General features: G+C 44.5%; 1 protein-coding gene across 1 annotated transcript in view; it reads right to left on the reverse strand.

Annotated features, from left to right (window-relative positions):
- Nucleotides 1–11,830: 11,830 nt before the first annotated feature.
- The window catches only part of FBN2 (fibrillin 2), a 250,558-nt gene continuing 244,893 nt past the window's right edge, over nt 11,831–17,495 (reverse strand). The window contains exons 62-64 of the mRNA XM_059417490.1: nt 17,046–17,277; nt 15,732–15,903; nt 11,831–13,745 (exon numbers count right to left, since the gene is read on the reverse strand). Of these exons, the coding sequence (XP_059273473.1) occupies nt 13,371–13,745; nt 15,732–15,903; nt 17,046–17,277 (779 nt within the window). The 3' untranslated portion in view covers nt 11,831–13,370. The remainder of the gene's footprint in view (nt 13,746–15,731; nt 15,904–17,045; nt 17,278–17,495) is intronic.

The following is a 17,495-nucleotide window of genomic DNA, read 5'->3' on the forward strand; positions in this document are numbered from 1 at the left end:
GGGTAAAACCTCTGTCAACTTTCACTTGAGTGACTACAACAGGCTCCCAGCTGCCTTCCCTGCTTCCATGTTTGCCTCTCTCACTCTGTTCACCTCACTGTAGCCAAAGTGATCCAATAGTGGATCCCAGATAACCAGTGTTCTTATTTCTCTCCCCACTAAATTTCTCTCCCCACTAGATTAGTTTTGCTTATTCTAGATTTTCCATAAATGGAATTATTCTGTGACTGCTCTTGTCTGTAAGCCTCCTTCACTCACCACGATGTTCCGAAAGTCCCTGTCGTTGTGTCTATCAGTAGTTTGTTGATTTTTATTGCTGAGTAATATTCCATCGCATGAATATGACAATTTATCTGTTCTCTTACCAGTGGATGGTTGGAATTTTTTCTTTTCTGAGCTGTTAGGAATAAAACTGCAATGAAATGTCTTGTACAAGTTTTCTTTTGTTTGGGATAAGAACGTAGGAGTAGAAATGCTGGGTCATAAAGTAAGTATTTGTTTAGGTTGTTTTTTGTTTGTTTGTTTGTTTGTTTGTTTAAGTGGGATCCATGCTAGACATAGGGCTTGAACTCACGACCCTGAGATCAAGACCTGAGCTGAAATCAAAAGTTAGATGTTGAACATACTGAGCTGCCCAGGTGCCCCTGTTTAGTTTTGTAATAGTGTCAGACCTTTACCAAAGTGCTTGTAACATTCTATGTTCCATCCAACAATTTATCAAAGTCTCATTGTTCTTGATCTTTGCCAACATTTGGTATTGCCAGTATTTTTTGAATTTTAGCCCTTCAGGTCGGTGTATAATTGTATCATGTTATGATTTTAATTTTCATTTCACCTATAACTAATTATGTTGAAAACTTCTCTATGTAATTATTGGTTTGTGTATTTTCATTTGTGAAATGTCTATTCAAATATTTTGCTCATTTTAAAACATTGGATTATCTTTTTATTACCAAGTTGTAGCAGTTCTTTATGTATCTTAGGCCTCAGTCCCTGTGCAGTATGTGTTCTGTGAATATTTTCTCCTAGGTTGTGGTGTGCATATTTATTTTCCTAATGGTATATTTTGATGAGCAGGAGTTAGAAATTTTGGCAAAGTCTAATTTATTAACTTTTTTTCTTTTATGCTTTTGCTTTATTTTTTTGGTTTATATATTTAGATATATGATCCAGTTGGAGTTAATTTTTGTGTATGGTGTGAGGTCGGGGGGCAAAGCTGATATTTTTAAGATGACTATCTAGTTAATCTAGGACTATTTCTAGTCTTCTTATAAAGATTCCTTATAAAAATTCCAAGTACTTCTGTATATTGCTTTTTTCTTGCTGCTGGAGCAAAGTATTATAGACTTAACAGCTTAAACAATGCAGATTTATTATTTGTGAGATCTGTAGGGCAGAAGACAGGCCCAGAATTTTCAATAGATTAAACTGGTTGTTGGCAGGACTGTGCTCTTTTCTGGAGGTTCTAGGGAAGAATGTGTTTCTTAGCCTTTTCCAGATTCTAGAGGCTACTCACCTTCCTTGACTCTTGACTCTGTTGTGGGTTGAGTTGGGTCTCTCAAAAGGGTAGATTGAAGTCCTAAGCCCTGGTACTTGTGAATGTGACCCCACTTGGAAATAGTCTTTGAGGATGTGATTTAAATGTGAGAGAGGATGAGGTCAGCCTGGAGGACAGTGGGCTGGTGACTGGTGTCTTTGTAAGAAGAGAAGAGTCATCACTGGCTGCCAGTCACTGGCAGAGATGGAAGAGCTCCCACAGCAAGCCAAGGGAAGCCAAGGATTTCTGGCAAGCTCCCAGAGGCTAGGAAGAATGGAGGGAGGATTCTCTCCTATATGATTCAGAGGGAACATGGCCCTGCTGGCACTTTGATTTTGGACTTCTAGACTCTAGAACTATGAGACAATCAATTACCTCTGTGTCAACTCTGAGTTGACATAGAGTCAGTTGTCAACTATGACATAAATTCATCGAAGCTGCCCCATCATGGTGCTTTGCTGTGGCAGCTCTGGGAGGCTAACATATCACCCCCCAACTCCACTCCCTTCCCCCCGTATCCATCTTCAAAGAAAGCAGGGATGGGTTCAGTCCTTTTCCATTGCTCGGCTCTGGTCTTCCTGTCTTCACATCTCTCCATGATCATAACCAGGAGGGTTCTGTTTCAGTCCATTTGGGCTGCTACAACAAAATGCTACAGGCTGGGTGGCTTATAAACTAAGGAGATGTGTCACTCACAGTGCTGGAGGCTGGAAGTCCAAGATCAAAGTGCTAGTAAAATCATTGTCTGGTGAGGATCTGCCTCCTGGTTCTGAGACTGTTGTCCTTCTGCTGTGTCCTCACGTGGAAGAAGGAGACAGTCAAGATTTCTTGACTTTTCAAGCCTTTTTTCATAAAGGCTCTAATGCCACCTATGAGTGTTCTATCCCCCTGACCTGATCACCACTCAGAGGCCCCAACCAGCTAATACTATCACCTTGGGGGGTAGGATTTCAACATATAAATTTTGGGGGATACAGACATTCAGTTTATAGCAGATTCTCTGTGGGGTTTTTTTGTTGTTGTTTTGTGTTTTTTTTTTCTTAAGATTTATTTTTTTGAGAGCATGAGCGTGAACATGAGTGGGATGGGGAGGGGCAGAGGGAGAAGGAGAGAGAATCCTCAGGTAGGCTCCCCGCTGAGCACAGAGCCTGACACAGGGCTCAATCCCAGGAACCTGAGATTGTGACCTGAGCTGAAATCAAGAGTTGGACCCTTAACCGACTGAGCCACCTAGGTGCCCTGCAGATTCTCGGCTTTAAGAGCTCATATGATCATATTTTTCACCTAGATATTTAGGGTAATTACACCATGTTGAGGTCCTCAGCCTTAAGCCTATCTGCACGGTCCCTTTTGACTGTAAAGTAACCTATTCACAGGTTCTGGGTATAGACATTTTGGGGTGCCGCTAGCTTTTATAGCATAACTTATATTTTCAAATCTGTGGTAAATTAAAAATTTTTTTATATTCAAAAATTAAAAACAAATGTCATTTTAATAAATGAAAGATTCTGTGATTGGGTTAAAAAAAAGGAGCTGCAAAAAACCTCTTCCCATGAAACATAATAATAAGCTTCGACTATGAAATTACTGTTTCTTTGTTGACTTGTTAATGTACATGAATATTAGTGAATTACTGTGTTTGGGCTTACTATTAATGCATATAAATGTTAAGTATAGGTTAGCTATATATTTGGCCAAGCATATATTGCAGGGCGTTCCTTATGTGTTAATTTTATAAGATGTCTTTATTACATGGGTGTGCACCCAACAACTTCGTTACAAATATAGTACAGGTTTGGAGACATTATATTATCCTGAAGTGACTTCAATCAATAATAACTTTGGTTTTATAAAGGTCACTTGGTAGATCTATGTTTTTTTTTTTTTAAGGAAAATAAATTTAACACAGATTAAGTAATTATTCCCACATTTTGATATCATAATTGCAAGTTTCAGATTGTCTTTTCAAGACAATTTTCTTTTTTTCTTTTTAAAGATTTTTATGTATTTTTCAGGGAGAGAGAGAAAGTGTGTGCAAAAGTAGGCAGAGTGGAAGGCAGAGAGAGGGAGAAGCAGGCTCCCCGCTGAGCAGGAAGCTCAACGTGGGACTTGATCCCAGGGCCCCAGGATCATGACCCCAGCTGGAGGCAGGCGCTTAACTGACTGAGCTGCCCAGGTGCCCCTAAAAGGCAACTTCTAATGATCATTAAAAAAAAAAAAACAGTATGGTAGGGGCACCTGGGTGGCTCAGGCCTTAAGCATCTGCCTTCGACTCAGGTCATGATCTCTGGGGTCCTGGGATTGAGGCCCGCATCGGGCTCCCTGCGAGGTAGGAAGCCTGCTTCTCCCTCCCCCACTCTCCCTGCTTATGTTCCCTCTCTCGCTGTGTCTCTCTCTGTCAAATAAGTAAATAAAAATCTTAAAAAAAATAAAAAGCAGTATGGTAATTTCTTTATGAAGATCTTGAATAGACATCTCTAAGTGAAAATAATCAGCTGTCCTAACACCCTGCAAACAAGTAGCTGTGGCCTGGGAAACACAATCGTAGGACAGCTTCACTAGAAAGGTACTGGGTCGCAAACAATTCAGGGGACCCTGGAGATCATGTGCTTTGGAAATCTGTGTCAAGTGATTTAAAAAGCGCAGAACACCACATAGGTCAGAGATGCAGGCAAGAAATTTAAATACAGTTGATAAAATGGGAGTGTGGAGCTATAAATGGTATTATATCGATATATTATTTTAGATAGGATGTAGTTTTTAAACAGTTATGTAACTAAATCAATACGGAGAAAATAAAAGTTATTGTTATGTACACTTCCTAAAACTTATAGATTCAGTTTGGCTCCACGCTCACTCTTTCTCTCTCTGGAACAGTCTCTCTCCATTGGGGAAAGGGGAGTTTGTCTTACTCTTGGGGTAGCCTGATATTCGGGGGTGGATGACGGGGTTGTGTGTTACTTTAGGAGGCATGAGTCCTTGGCTGGCTGGTCTGGTTCTGGATGGAACTGGGAGCAAAGTCTCAGAAACACGCCCGCTGCCTCTTCTGGCTCGCTCTGGTTCCCCCCTGACTGCACTTTCCTCTCTGGAAGAGGGATCAGGCGTTCAGGTTTCTTGGGGTGGAAATAGCTCTCCTGAGGACCCCGGAGAGACATGCATTCAACCTTAGCTATCCCTTCATCCGCCTTGAAAGAAACTTCAAGGAAAGGAGGGACTTGGGTATCTGTAGTATATGGAAAAGATCTATGCTGTCAAGCAAATCGCTTTTGTTCTCAATAGCACAAGGGAGCTTATAGATGCATAGACTTTCGGGGACATGGTTATCTTGCCCCTATTTTGTTTTTGCTATACAACAAATACAAGGGCCAAGTAAGACACATAAAACAGATGAAAACAAATTTAAAACAGACACCAGAAAGCTTTTTTTTTTTTTTCCCTGTCCTGAAGACTGCCTCTCGCAGGGCCAAGCAGATAAGGGTGAAGAAGGAACTGCAGGTTGCTGGGAAAGTAGCTGGACCAAGTGGCATTTGGAGAAACTGTTTCTTTAAGATGTGAGCTGGCTTTGTTAGGCCAAATGCATTTTTTTTTCTTTCAAAAATGTCTTGTGTACTTATTGATTCTACACAAAGCTTCACATGCTTGTACTCTCTCAGCCCTTGGCACAGTTGAGCAGAATACTGCCAGGAAAACAGAGGACGACAGCATGGAAGGAAATTTAATTAAAGTGGCTGACACAGAGCCACAGCTTTTGATCTCTCTCCCTTCTCCTTCGCTGGGCTAGTTCTACTCTTATAGGGGCTAGTGGTCTTTTGGGGGCTATTGGCCTTAATTCTTGTGGATCGTGAATGGTTTCTCTTATCGCCATTTTTCTTGGTCCTTTGTGGAATGCAGAACACTAGCTCTGGGGCAGAGGAGGCCTCACCTTCCTGGACTCCTGCTTCAGAAACAAAGGGGACTGTCTGTGGCTGACTCTCCAGGACTGAGTCCGGCACAGCCCCGCCCACCGCCTGCCCCAGCTGGAGGGGTGGGGAGGACGTGGGAAATAGTAAAAAGAAGGGAATTCACAAGAGCTGTGTGCGGGCCCGCCCTGGCTTAGTTACCCAGGGTGATAGAGGACACAGGAGATGGGACTGAAGAAAGTGTGTGGCTTCGTTCTTGACATCTTTAGAGCTGGTCTGTTGTATGCTCTCTGCCGCAGGCCATGTGCTTGGAGATGTCCGTGTTGTCATGGTCATTACAGTCGTAGGAGTTTGAATTCTTAAGATGCAAGCAATGACTCTTCTGACAATTAAAGTAATTGACTGTAAGTAATTGATTAGGGGGATAGCTCAGAAAATTCTGGGAACACTGAAGAACGGGACTTAGACAGAAGGCAGAATCGGTCAGCTCCGGGATCGAGAGGGGAGGAGGTGACCCAGAGTTCCATGGGAGGGTCCTTAGGTTGACTACGAGAACTGTTATTTGTTCTTGTTTTATTCTGCGCAAGTCCCATTCCAAGGAGAGAGAGCCCAGTGGTGGCAGGTAGAGACCACTGACGTCCCAGTGTGACTGACTTGGTACTTTGTCCCAGGAAATCCTGGGGAAGGGTGATGCATGTGGGCCACCCATGGAGACTTACAAAGCTTAACAGCATGTGACTCATTCCACCCAGAGAGTGAGTAGTAGAGGTGATACACACCCAGATCCTTTTGCCTGAAAGGCTATCTTTTTCCCCATCTGCCATGCCACTTCTCCGGTCGGTGGGTGGAAAAGGATCCTGTACATGGTTGGTTTTGTGTCTGCTGGCAACAAAGTGACTCAGGTACAGAAAGCGATAAAAATTGGAGGCTGTGAAGGGAGAAGATTGATTTTTGTTAGCAAATAACTCTCGTGATGCTTTTCTCAAATACCTTCTTATCCGGACATCGTTGACACTCTGTTCTGGTTTTACGACCACCTCTCCACTTTTTTTTCCCTTCCGTGCACTGACAGCTGCTGCGATTCTATTTCTGGAGAATTTCCCAGGGCTTGGTGTTAGGTCCTGTTCTCTTCGTCTCTTCTCATCCATATACCAGTGACCCCTCATCAACTATTGACTACAGGGTAAAGTCCAAATGGTTCAGTGTGACCTTAGGGCACCTCACACCCGAGCCCCGTCCTGCCCAGTCATCTTGTCTTTTGTACTTGATGGTGCCGTCATTCAAGGTCCACTGGCCCGTCTTTCCTGTTCCAGCATGCATGTCTACATTTGTGCATGCTCTTCTATTTCCCAGGGGCTCCTTCCCACGGTCTACCTTATTTCCAAGTCTACCTTACTCTGCAACATCCAACTTGATTCCCACCATCCCTAGGAAACCCACTCTGGCAGCCCTAGGTTTCAGCCACCACTCTCTTGGCCAACACAGTCTAGGCCATCTGTCTGAGGGATTCACTACAGCCCTTGACCCCATACCATTTTATAATCTCATCTGCTTACCTTGTTTCTCTGAATCGACCCTCAACTTTTGAGGGCAAAATCCCTTTAGGACTGGATATAGATGTCCAATGAATACTCCTGTAGTTAATCTGCCTCAAAAATCAGAGTTTTGTAAGCTCTCTGTGAGAAGAGAAGGTCTTCGGCTTGGCCTCCCATGTCCAGCACCACCGACGTGGCAGCTGGTCCAGGTACGGATGAGGGTCCTCTCATGTGAAAAATCCAGATGACAGTGAGCCTTCCCAAGAGCCTTGCATCTGACTCTCCTCCCAGATGAGATCCACGAGGTTTCCTAGAAAGGTGCAAAAAAAGCAACCTAAATCGAGAAAGTCCTTCAAAAAGATGGGAAGACATTTCCAGAATGATTCCCCAAAATACGTTCAGATTGCCAGCAACACTGTTACTGTGAAATCACCTACACTTTAGACAGGGGCCTCTTCGGCTGGGGGCAGTTCATCGTGGTCTGTACTGGTTCATTCCCCCCCAAGGTGGTAGAGAGTCTGAGAGTACCCTGCCTCCCTTCATTCACTCACTGATTAAAGCAGAACGTGAGTTAACTAAGCCCTGGGTTCATCCCAGGTGCTGGTACATGGCCATGGGCCCGCCTGGGCCCCTGCCGCGGGTCCTATAGCCATGAAGGCGCAGGCTGAGGCTAGAAATCCACCGCGGCTCGAACAAGCAGGCTTCTCAGTGGCAGAGTAGGGGCCGGGTCCATTAGAGCCAGAGGAAGGGGGTAAACCTAGGAGCGGAAACCACAGAGGCTGAAGCAGGCCCTGGGGTTGCTTTTTTGACACTTTTTTAGGAATTGGCCATTCCCAGCATATACCGCTGTTTCATTAATGCAGCTCACGCATGGGACAGTAGTTGTCTGGGGAAGGCTATTAATGCTCACTTTCCCTATGGCTTGCGCTAAACATCATGTAAAGCGTTTTCCTGTTTTCCTTTGGAAAATGTCTACACTGCATCCTGACATTTAATCTGCAGCCCTAACGGTGGTGACTAATGGGAGCTGTTGGTTCTTGGCTATTGCAGAAGTAAGCCAACTTAATCTAGTAATATCTTTTTTAGGCTCGCAGGAAAAAGGAGGGGGAATGACAATTAAGTAACACAAGCAACTAGTGTGCTTTCTTTAGGCACACTTTGTAAAACAAATGTGTATTTGTTTTTAAAGTTTGGAAGGCCTGGTTTAAGTAACACGTTTAACCCTTCGAAAGCCTGGGCTATCGAGGGCATTTCAAGAAGTACATGGCCACGGGGATTGGTGGGGGGCAACTCCGTGGCAGCCAGGGAGGGTCTTGGCGTTCTGGTGCGCACACAGGGTCTCTGGTCTTCAGGAGGTTGGGAGCAGTCACACCGAGGGTGGGGTAGACAAAACAGAAACCAGTGCTGGAATCGTGCTTGGAAAACATTTGTGGATTCAGTGTGAGCCAAAACCGTGGGAACTGGACTATATCCTCAGGGTTTCAAAGAGACCCAAATAGGCTTACCATGGAGTGGAAATACGAAGAGCACCAGACGACAAAGCGGCCAGCCAGGCTCCGGTCTCACCTCCACAGAAACGAGCAGTGCCATTAGCTGGGTGCCAGCTCTGGGCCTCAGTTTCCTCATTGGTAATATGAGGAGGCTTCTAAAGGGCTTTCTAGCTGACATTCCATGACACTCAATCATCCTAGAGGGGATTATCCTTGTCTGTGTTCTCTTTCATGTCTGGTTTCCTAGGGCTCCGTGGGAGGGAGGACTCCGGCCCTGTCTGCAGCCCGGCTCCCGGGGCTGTTAGTCACAACTAGAGAGCCAAGAGCAGGGGAGAGGTGGTAGATGCCTGTGACCGCACCGGCACTTCTAAAGATTCCCTAGAGGTCAGGACCATTGAGGAGACATAGCCAGGGGCTATGGGAAGCCCAAGTTTCAGGGTCCTGCTTAGGAAGTAGCTTTGGAATCATGACCTGAGCTAAAGGCAGCGGCTTAACCAACTGAGCCACCCAGGTGTCCCAGGAAGTAGCTTTGTGTCTCTATGGGGCACATTCTTATGCTAGTGGATTTGGTCACAGCAGGAAGAAGAGGAGGGGAAGAGTAGCTGACTGTTAGTAAGTGTGGGCTGTGGGCTGGGTCCTCTGTTGATCACATGGCCTGCCCTGTTTCACACAGTCCTCTCAGCTGTGCCCAAGGGAAACAGCACCCTAAGAAAAGACCCAAGGCTCAGGGAGTTCAGGTAGCTCGTCAGAGGAGAAGGAATTCAACACGGGTGTGCTGAGGGACGTCAGCATTGTGCCTTCTCCCCTTTTGTTCCCTACCTGCACACGATGCCAGGACACCCGGGGGGATTTCTCCGTCCCAGTGCCTCCCAGAGTGGGGGGATAGGATCTCGGAGGGGGCTTCAGATCCCAGGGAGCCAGATGAGTCTGGCCCATCCCCAGACTCAGGTCAGCCTGATGGGAAGGTTTCTTTCTTTTACCAGCAAGGTGATTCTGCCTTAGTGGTTGACGTGTGAATTTAAAGGAGCTGCACATTTTAGTTTAGGACTCCGCTGTTCTGCATCCCTGAAGGCATTTTCAAGAAGAATTTGGATCAGATATACATACTTCTTATTAAGCAAGAAGACCATAGCTTTCTCTTTGAGTGAACAATCATGGTTAAGAAAAAAAAAAAAAAAGAAACAAGAAGCTAAATATCAAAGGCAAGCTGGCTGAGATTGCAAGCAGGGCTGTCCTGCTCACTTTCTGTGTGGTGTTAGTGAGCCGTCTTGTTTCTCCCTGTCTCTCCAGAAGTAAAGATGCCTAAAAAGTTACCCTTTTTTAAATTTTAATGGTGCTGTTTCAGTCTTTCCCAGTGGTTTGTCTTTGTCTTTAGAAAGCTTCCAGTAATTGCCACAAGGTCCCAAAGATGTGTGATTTAGATTCTGTCCAAAGTCTTTGGAGCATGAAAGAAAGTGGCTATTTGAATAAATTACGTTTATTCTCTTGTGGACTCTTGTAAATCAAGGAGTACAAATGAGCCACAAGTGGCGTGGAAAGGAGTGAATGGAACTGATTGTTTTGCAGAGAGATGGGAAATTTTAAAAGTTCCAGTTTATTCTTGAGGAGCATGAATATTTCTGAACCTTTAAATTGAACTGTATCAAATTACCATTCTATAGGTCAAATATGGCAAAAGGTTGGCAATTCTTCATGGTTCATTTTCAACGTATGAATTAACCTGTTTTCCCTGAAGCACTAAGGATAGGAAAATAAAGGTTTGTAGGACTCAGATAGATTGATGCTCTGTCCTTTTAGCTGTATTTTCCACCCACTGCCCCAAGCATTTATTTTGTGAACCAAGAAAGCAATGAATGCAAAATAAAACCTTGGGTTATTCAGAAGGGACAGACTGTAATGAATGATTCTGTGTGATATTCCTAGGTCATCCAAAAGGGGAGGTGTTTGAATTTAGAGTGAAATCCCCGGATGGTTTTTATGGTTCATGTGCAAACATGACCATCACCTTTCATCTACCACAAGTAGGCAGCAAAATAAAAAAGTATGCAGTAGAACGAAATTTTTAAAAAAATCCAAGTCTAAACACTAATGGAAAGAGAATTCATGTTATCTGAAGACCAAATTTTTGCTTATTATTACTAATACATGTACCCACTGGATTTGGTGTGTGTGTGTAATCTCTGGGCTTAGTTTTGCATAACTTAGCTAAAGTAATTTCTGAGGATACATTTTATGAGAATGACAAAATGATACAAAATAGATGAGCAGTTAGTTAGCAGAGAGACACAAATTAATGATGGCTGTGCCAGGGCTCAGGGTAAGAGAATTGTAATAAGGCCGCCAGAGGTGCCTGAGAAGGTTCTTTCTACGAGTGACTTGAGGTAGTCAAATGTTTGCCAGTACCTTCTGTGGAAAGCCCTGAATGGTCTTTCATCTTTTCCGTGTAAAGCAGCTGATGGCGTGGATTCTCAAAATTCCTTCAAGAGCAGGTTAAAGGTAAAGTTAAGAGCGTTGTTGCTCACAGTTCAAAGTTAGAGTCAAATTTATTTCCAGGTGATTTCACATTACGAGCTCTCCTACTGTAGCAGCAATAGATGCCAGATAAAACTCAGTCGGTCTATTTAGAAAGCGTGCCCTGAGGCAAATTCTTGCCTCCCTGATAGGCAGAGGACAGTATTGAGACCAGTCATGGTATTTCCTTGTTTTCTCATCCCCTAGATGAGTAAGTTGAGTGTATAGATTCTCAAACTTTGCATTGAACTGACTTATAAGACATTTCTGTGCTCATGTCAACAGTGCATCAGGAAAAAAAAAAAGGTGGGGGTTTCAGTTAAGTCAGTTGTCATATTTAGCCCCTTACCCACTGAGGAAGTCTAATGCTGCAAGAGCTGGGAAGCTCTGGATTCTTGTGGATGCGGAGATGCCATTTGGCCTCGGGGATGCTAAGTACTGTTGCTTAAAAACTCAAGCTCAGGAAAAGCCTTAAAAAAGAAAGCCTTGGAGAATGTTATACTTCCTTACAGCTGCTTTAATACAGTGATCCTCAGAGCCTACATGGGGATGACATGAAGGGATTCTCAGGTCTCTAGAAAGATGGGGGGCTCCAAGGCATCTTAGAATCTGTGGGGGAAGGGAATGAGCTACTGCCTTGATTTTTGTCCTTCTACCTGAAGAGGACTTTACATTGTCATTGTCACTTGAACACTCCTTGTCACAGACTGGACAGCATTCTCTCATTTTTCTGTAACTGTGGCTGGCTCTCTTTCTGGCACTTTCCTACAGGTCTCCGTAGGCAAAACCCCTAGCGCTTCCCACCAACACAGTGAAGGTTATAGTCTCATAAAACTCAGCCAGCAAACTACCCCAAAATAAGCTTTATTGCAAGAAAAGTGTCATATTTGATACACAGAACTACAAAAACAAACAAAACCAAAAACCATAAGTTTTTCCTCACAAACACTTGATTACAAATTTACACTGTTTCTTTTTTTAGGTATTAAAAAAACAAAACAAAACCCCCAACTGGATATAAATTGGTTATGAATCTTTGGTCAGCACAGGTGTGAGAGGAGCAACCTGGAGCCTGCACGCGCTTTGGCCATTTCACATATGAGGTTTGGTCACTGGTCCAGGGACAGGTTCTTGGGTTGAGAAGTACACGGGGACGTTCTTCTATCAGCACGTCCTGGTACAGAATCTCTTCAAATGACTAAAGCAAACTAAACATCAATTCATTGTACAAACATCTCTCATACACAATAGGCTATGATAAAATGAGGCATATGGTGTATAACTACAGTATTAATGAAAATTCTAAAAAAAATGGATTTAAAAAAAACAACAACAACATATATTCCTCGGCTGTACTGCATGATTTGTTTGCACATATGGCAATCCTGAAACAGCTTGAACATAATAAATGCACCATTAATCTAAGACAGCACCAAACACTACAGAACGCCAGGCGTTCCTTGGCAGAGGACTGGCCGCGCCTCGGCGGCCTCCGGTGCCGCGGGAGCGCGGCCCACCCTGGATAGGAATGAGGTGTTGTGGGGAGCACATGTGCTTCCTTGAGGTTATATGAAGGAAATACAGTACGGTTTGGCCTGCAACGCTACTGGTCTCACAAGCAGTCAAGGTATTTTGCTACAGTGGTTGTGCTTCATCTTCGGTTGCCTGGTGTGTGTCTGGTGATGGGAACGATCGTCACCGCGAGCTGCTCTGGCTTTGATCTCCTTTCTGAAGGATCTCATGACTTGGCCGTCTTTTAAGTTATTGATTATGCTGCCCTTACAGCTCTGGGAGGCTTTCTTTAAAAATCATCAGATGGGTACCAGTTGGACCCCTGGCAGAAAACCAAAAGGAAACCTCTCTTGAATCTACTGGATTTTTTAAAAAGCACCTCTAAAAGAAATAGCTCAAATTTATAAATCTAAAGAAAAACAAGTGAGTTTCCCTTTTTGTTTACATAGTTTGTTCATTTCTCCATATATTACTGCATTAAAAATAAATAAACATCTATATTTTTTTTAATTAGCAACTATAGCAAAATACCCAAAGTGTTACAGACTGCTAACAGGAAAAAAAAAAAAAAAGCTCACATTATTTTTGTGCATTTAGTGCCATATGCTGATCTCTTGAACATTTAGTTTTAGTTTTCTTTTAATATATTTTAAAGTGAAGTTATATAAAAAATACAGTAACCACGGTTGCCTTTGTACTCAAATCTTTGGCCATACCAGAGTCTCAATTACCCCTCCCTGTGAGGGTCAACTTTCTGCAGTCTGAGACAGGGAGGAAAGAAACAAAAGTCTTTTTTCCCCCTCTTTGCAGTTAATCGCTGATTTTTCCGAGGCTGCTGCAGGCTGGCTGTGCAGGGACTGGAGCCTGGAGCCAAGTCTGTAAAGGGTTAATAGAGCTGGATCTGCAGCCTCATTCTGAGAGCCTCCCCGAGCTCCCCTAGGAGGTAGTCATCCTCATTTCGGTCTTCCAGTTTCTTAAGCTCCTTCTTCTTGTAGAGAGGGATGCTAGTGATTTCCAGTGTGTACGTGCCGGGCGCAAGCTTCCTCTTGGCCGTGTGCAAGTAGCTGAGCCCGTTTCTCTGGTGGATGCGGAAGATCCCCTCGTCGTTCCCTTGGGAGATGATATAGCGGATGTGGTTGTTGAGGGGCTCGATGGCTGGCATGAGTTCTAGGATGTGCTCCTTCGAGCCAAGGCCAGAGAGGTTGAACTTCATTTTCATGGGACTGTCCATGTCAACACTGTCCAGGCTAATGTGTTCAACCTGGAGAAAGAGAAGGAGAGGACGTGGGAAGAAATTCTAAGGCACACGCAGAGGACGGGGAGGGGTTTTCTGCTGGGGCTGTGGCCAGGAGGACAACTCTGTGCTCTCCGCATCACGAGTGATTGTACAGGGAGGCTCCTGCGAGGCCCTGGCAGCTGGGGGCAAGGTCGGTTCCACAGAGTGCAATCTGGAGATCTGTACAGCCTCTCATGCACCTGACCCAGGTCCGGTGACAGGGCTGAGCCTACAGAGAGCTTCACACTGTAAAATACTGTTGAAGAGTTTATGGAATAACAAGCTTATTGATGAAAAAATAATTTAAGAAGTGATTGTGTATATATATAGAAAAATATAATATAGTTTAAATATAATATATAATATCTAAAATATAGATATAGATAAAAATAATTTAAGAGGTGATTGTGTGTGTGTGTGTGTGTGTGTGTGTGTGTATATATACACACACATATATTTTAGCTGGAGTCTAATTTCAAAGTGTGGCTCTTAGCCAACGGTAGGGATGATCCCCAGAGCAATCTGGCCTCTGAAAGCCTGGCTTGATTTATAAGGCCCTCATAGCCATGAGTGGGGTGTGTTTACAGGGAGCCATTAGTGAAGACATAGGGACCTGCAGAGTCCTGGGCTTGGGTTTGAATCAGCTTTGGTAAAAAAACCAGTACGGCAGGTCCCAGATAAACCAAGTCTCACTTGGTCAGAAGAGTGGGAGGTTTTAAAATGCTATTTTATTATTATTTTTTAAGGATTTATTTTAGAGAGATAGAGGGCACAAGCAAGCAGGCGGAGGGGCAGAGGGAGATGGAGATACAGAATCCTGAGGCAGATTCCATGCCGAGCACAGAGCTGGATATGGGGCTCCATCCTAGAACCCTGAGATCATGACCCAAGCCGGAACTAAGAGTCAGCTGCTTAACTGATTGTGCCACCCAGGTGCCCCTAGAATGCTATTTGTAAGACAAGCAAAAATCCAAAGCTTTGAGTGGATACCTTTAAAGTAAGAACTTGGCTCTGCTGGCACATAAGTGCCTACTGGGGTGCCTGGGTGGCTCAGTTGGTTAACGGTCTGACTCTTGATTTTGGCTCAGGTCATGATCTCAAGGTCTGAGATCGAGCCCCACATTGAGCTCTGCTTGAAATTCTGTCTCTACCTGCCCTCTGCGCCTCTACACACTTGGGTACACATTCTCGCTTTCACAGACAAAAAAACAGGTAGATAGGTAGGTAGATAAAATTGTTAAAAAAAAAAAAAAAAAGTGCCCATCTGTGATCAGACAGAATCCTGTCTCCAGTATCACAGTGGGAGTTTTTCATAAGCAAAATTTCTGGATTTGTAGTCAAGGGGTATTTGATGGATATCTTAATCGCCCTATTTAAACAGTTGGTACCTCAGTCAACTTAATCTAATACTGGCCTGTTTACTATTACAAAATAAAACCACACACATTTTGGCTAGGGAAATCTAGCCTTACAGATGAGGGAATTTTTAGAGGCCCAGAAAGATGAAGCAAGTCACCCAACTCACATAGCCAGCTAGTTGTTGCCCAGGATTGTTTTCTGAGGGGAGGCGGGGGGGGGGGGGGAGGAGCGCAATTTTGCAGAGGGTGGTGCTATGGCTGATTTTTGGGAAAATCACCAACATCGTTGGATACTAGGTGTTACTTGGTGACATTTACTAATATGCCAGGCACTGTTCCAGGTACTTCACAGTGTCAACTCAGTTTTCTTGTCAGGACAAAAACACAGATCTGAAACTATGAATCTTTAAGTTTTTTTTTCCCCCTGTCCTTGTGTTCTGAGCTAATAATGCCATTAATTGTAATCTTTCTCTGCCATATTGTGTCTGTGAATTTAGTTATAACATTACAAGAAAGCTGTAACCTCAGTGAGGCTGAAACTGATGGAAAAGTTGACTGTGTGTACATGTTCCTGCTTAAGGATAAAATCTTCTGAAGACAGAGGTTTACTCACAGCAGTGGGTTCGGGTTCCCCAACACTTCTCTTCTGTCTGCCATCTTTCTTAGAGTAGCCATTGATTTTACACTCATAGCATGCTTCTGGGGACAGAGCATTTTCCTCGTCGACCTCTGCATCCAGGGACAGGTACTGCCCTTTGTTAAATCCCATTCCTGAGACACAGTGGCTATGGGCAAAAAGAAGCAAGGCATGGTTAGACTTCACCTTTAACTGTGACTGTGGTTTTCCAGTGGTAGAGCAGAGACTTCTTGGAGACAAGAAACCAACAACGCGAACTGTAAACTCACAAACAGGAAAACCTAATACTCCTGGTAACTCTTTCCTTTGACACTTGAAGCATGAGATTCTCCCTCATTCTGAACATCAGAATTCTTGAGAGTATCTCCAGGCTTCTCCAGTTTTCAATCCTAATTCGACTGAAGCACTCAGGTGTAGTTAAATCAAGAAGTTAAAAAAGAATTTCTGTTGCTTTGTAAGTCTGATACCTGTGCTTATGCTCTCAAGAGAGCTCGCTTCTGCAGCTCTTGCGGTTTCTGAGCTCCCATTACAGACAGTGAGACTCACTATGTTGGCTCTGAAGGACACTTATCTGGACCAAGACTTGGGTTTCAAGCACTATGAGGTACCAGTGGTAGACAGATGTGTTCCTTCCCCTAAGTGCCTGACTCATTCACTGCTCCTTCTGGGGAAGATGACCCTGACTGACTCGTCAGTTCCTGTCTTCTGTGCTGGGAGAGCCAGCTGCCTGGCGGAAGGATGCAGGCCGCCTGCACCTCCGCTGCAGCCAGCGGCCCTTGAGACAGCTCACTTGGGGGAGGGCCCTTTGCTGGAAGAAAGCCAGCCCGGTGGAGATGGCACCACAGGAACTAGGCCCATCCTCTCTGTGAGTGTAAAGCTAGAGGAGCGGAGGGAGGGACAGGCTCCTTCCTTGGGGACCGCTGGGCAAGCACTTGCCGCAATTCATAGAAAAAGCTGGGGCATAGCCATTTCTACTTGAACTTTAAGAACCCAGGTGTCAGCAACAACAAGGGAGCCGCATTTTCAACACTGACCTGTCTCTGGCCTTGAGGTATCTGAGTCAATTCAGGCTGTGTCAAGGGGCAGGAGAGTGCTACCTATATAATAAAAGGTAGTCTCACAGACACCATAGAGGCAGCGGTCCTGCTGCGCTGACCTAACCAGGGGCCTTCCCGGTGGTGCTTCTTCCCATACCCTAAGTCCTCTGAGCAGTGCTTGTTCTCCTGGGCTTTTCATCCCTGTCCGCTTTTCTGCTTCCCTGTGTGCGAGGCAGTGGGGTGGCGGCCTTACCCCTGTCCCACTCTGTAGTACCCGGGCGGGCAGCCACAGAGGTAGCCCCCTTCCGTGTTAGAGCAGCCGTAATTGCATGGGTTCTTGGAGGACGAGCACTCATTGACGTCGTGGCAGGCACTGGAGAACTGGTCGAAGGAGAATCCTGAGGGGCAGACACACTTGTAGCCCCCCAGGGTGTTGTAGCAGGAAGCAGAGCCGCAGGCACTGGGGTTGGAACATTCGTTCTCGTCTAGGAGCACAAAGGAAGAGACTCTTATGTTGGGGGCAAAGAGGCCCAGTCTCACAATCTTGATGGTTTTATAGAGAAATATCTCTAGATATTTAAAACATTTAAAAAATGTTTACCCTGATGGCTGATTGGCAAAAGCATATAAAAGTAAAAAAAAAAAAAAATCCCCAAAACAAAAACAAAACCCAAACCACCAAATCCCAACAAATCCGCCTAAA

This window comes from Mustela nigripes, chromosome 12 (genome assembly GCF_022355385.1).
Source record: "Mustela nigripes isolate SB6536 chromosome 12, MUSNIG.SB6536, whole genome shotgun sequence".
In the NCBI taxonomy this organism is placed as follows: Eukaryota; Metazoa; Chordata; class Mammalia; order Carnivora; family Mustelidae; genus Mustela; species Mustela nigripes.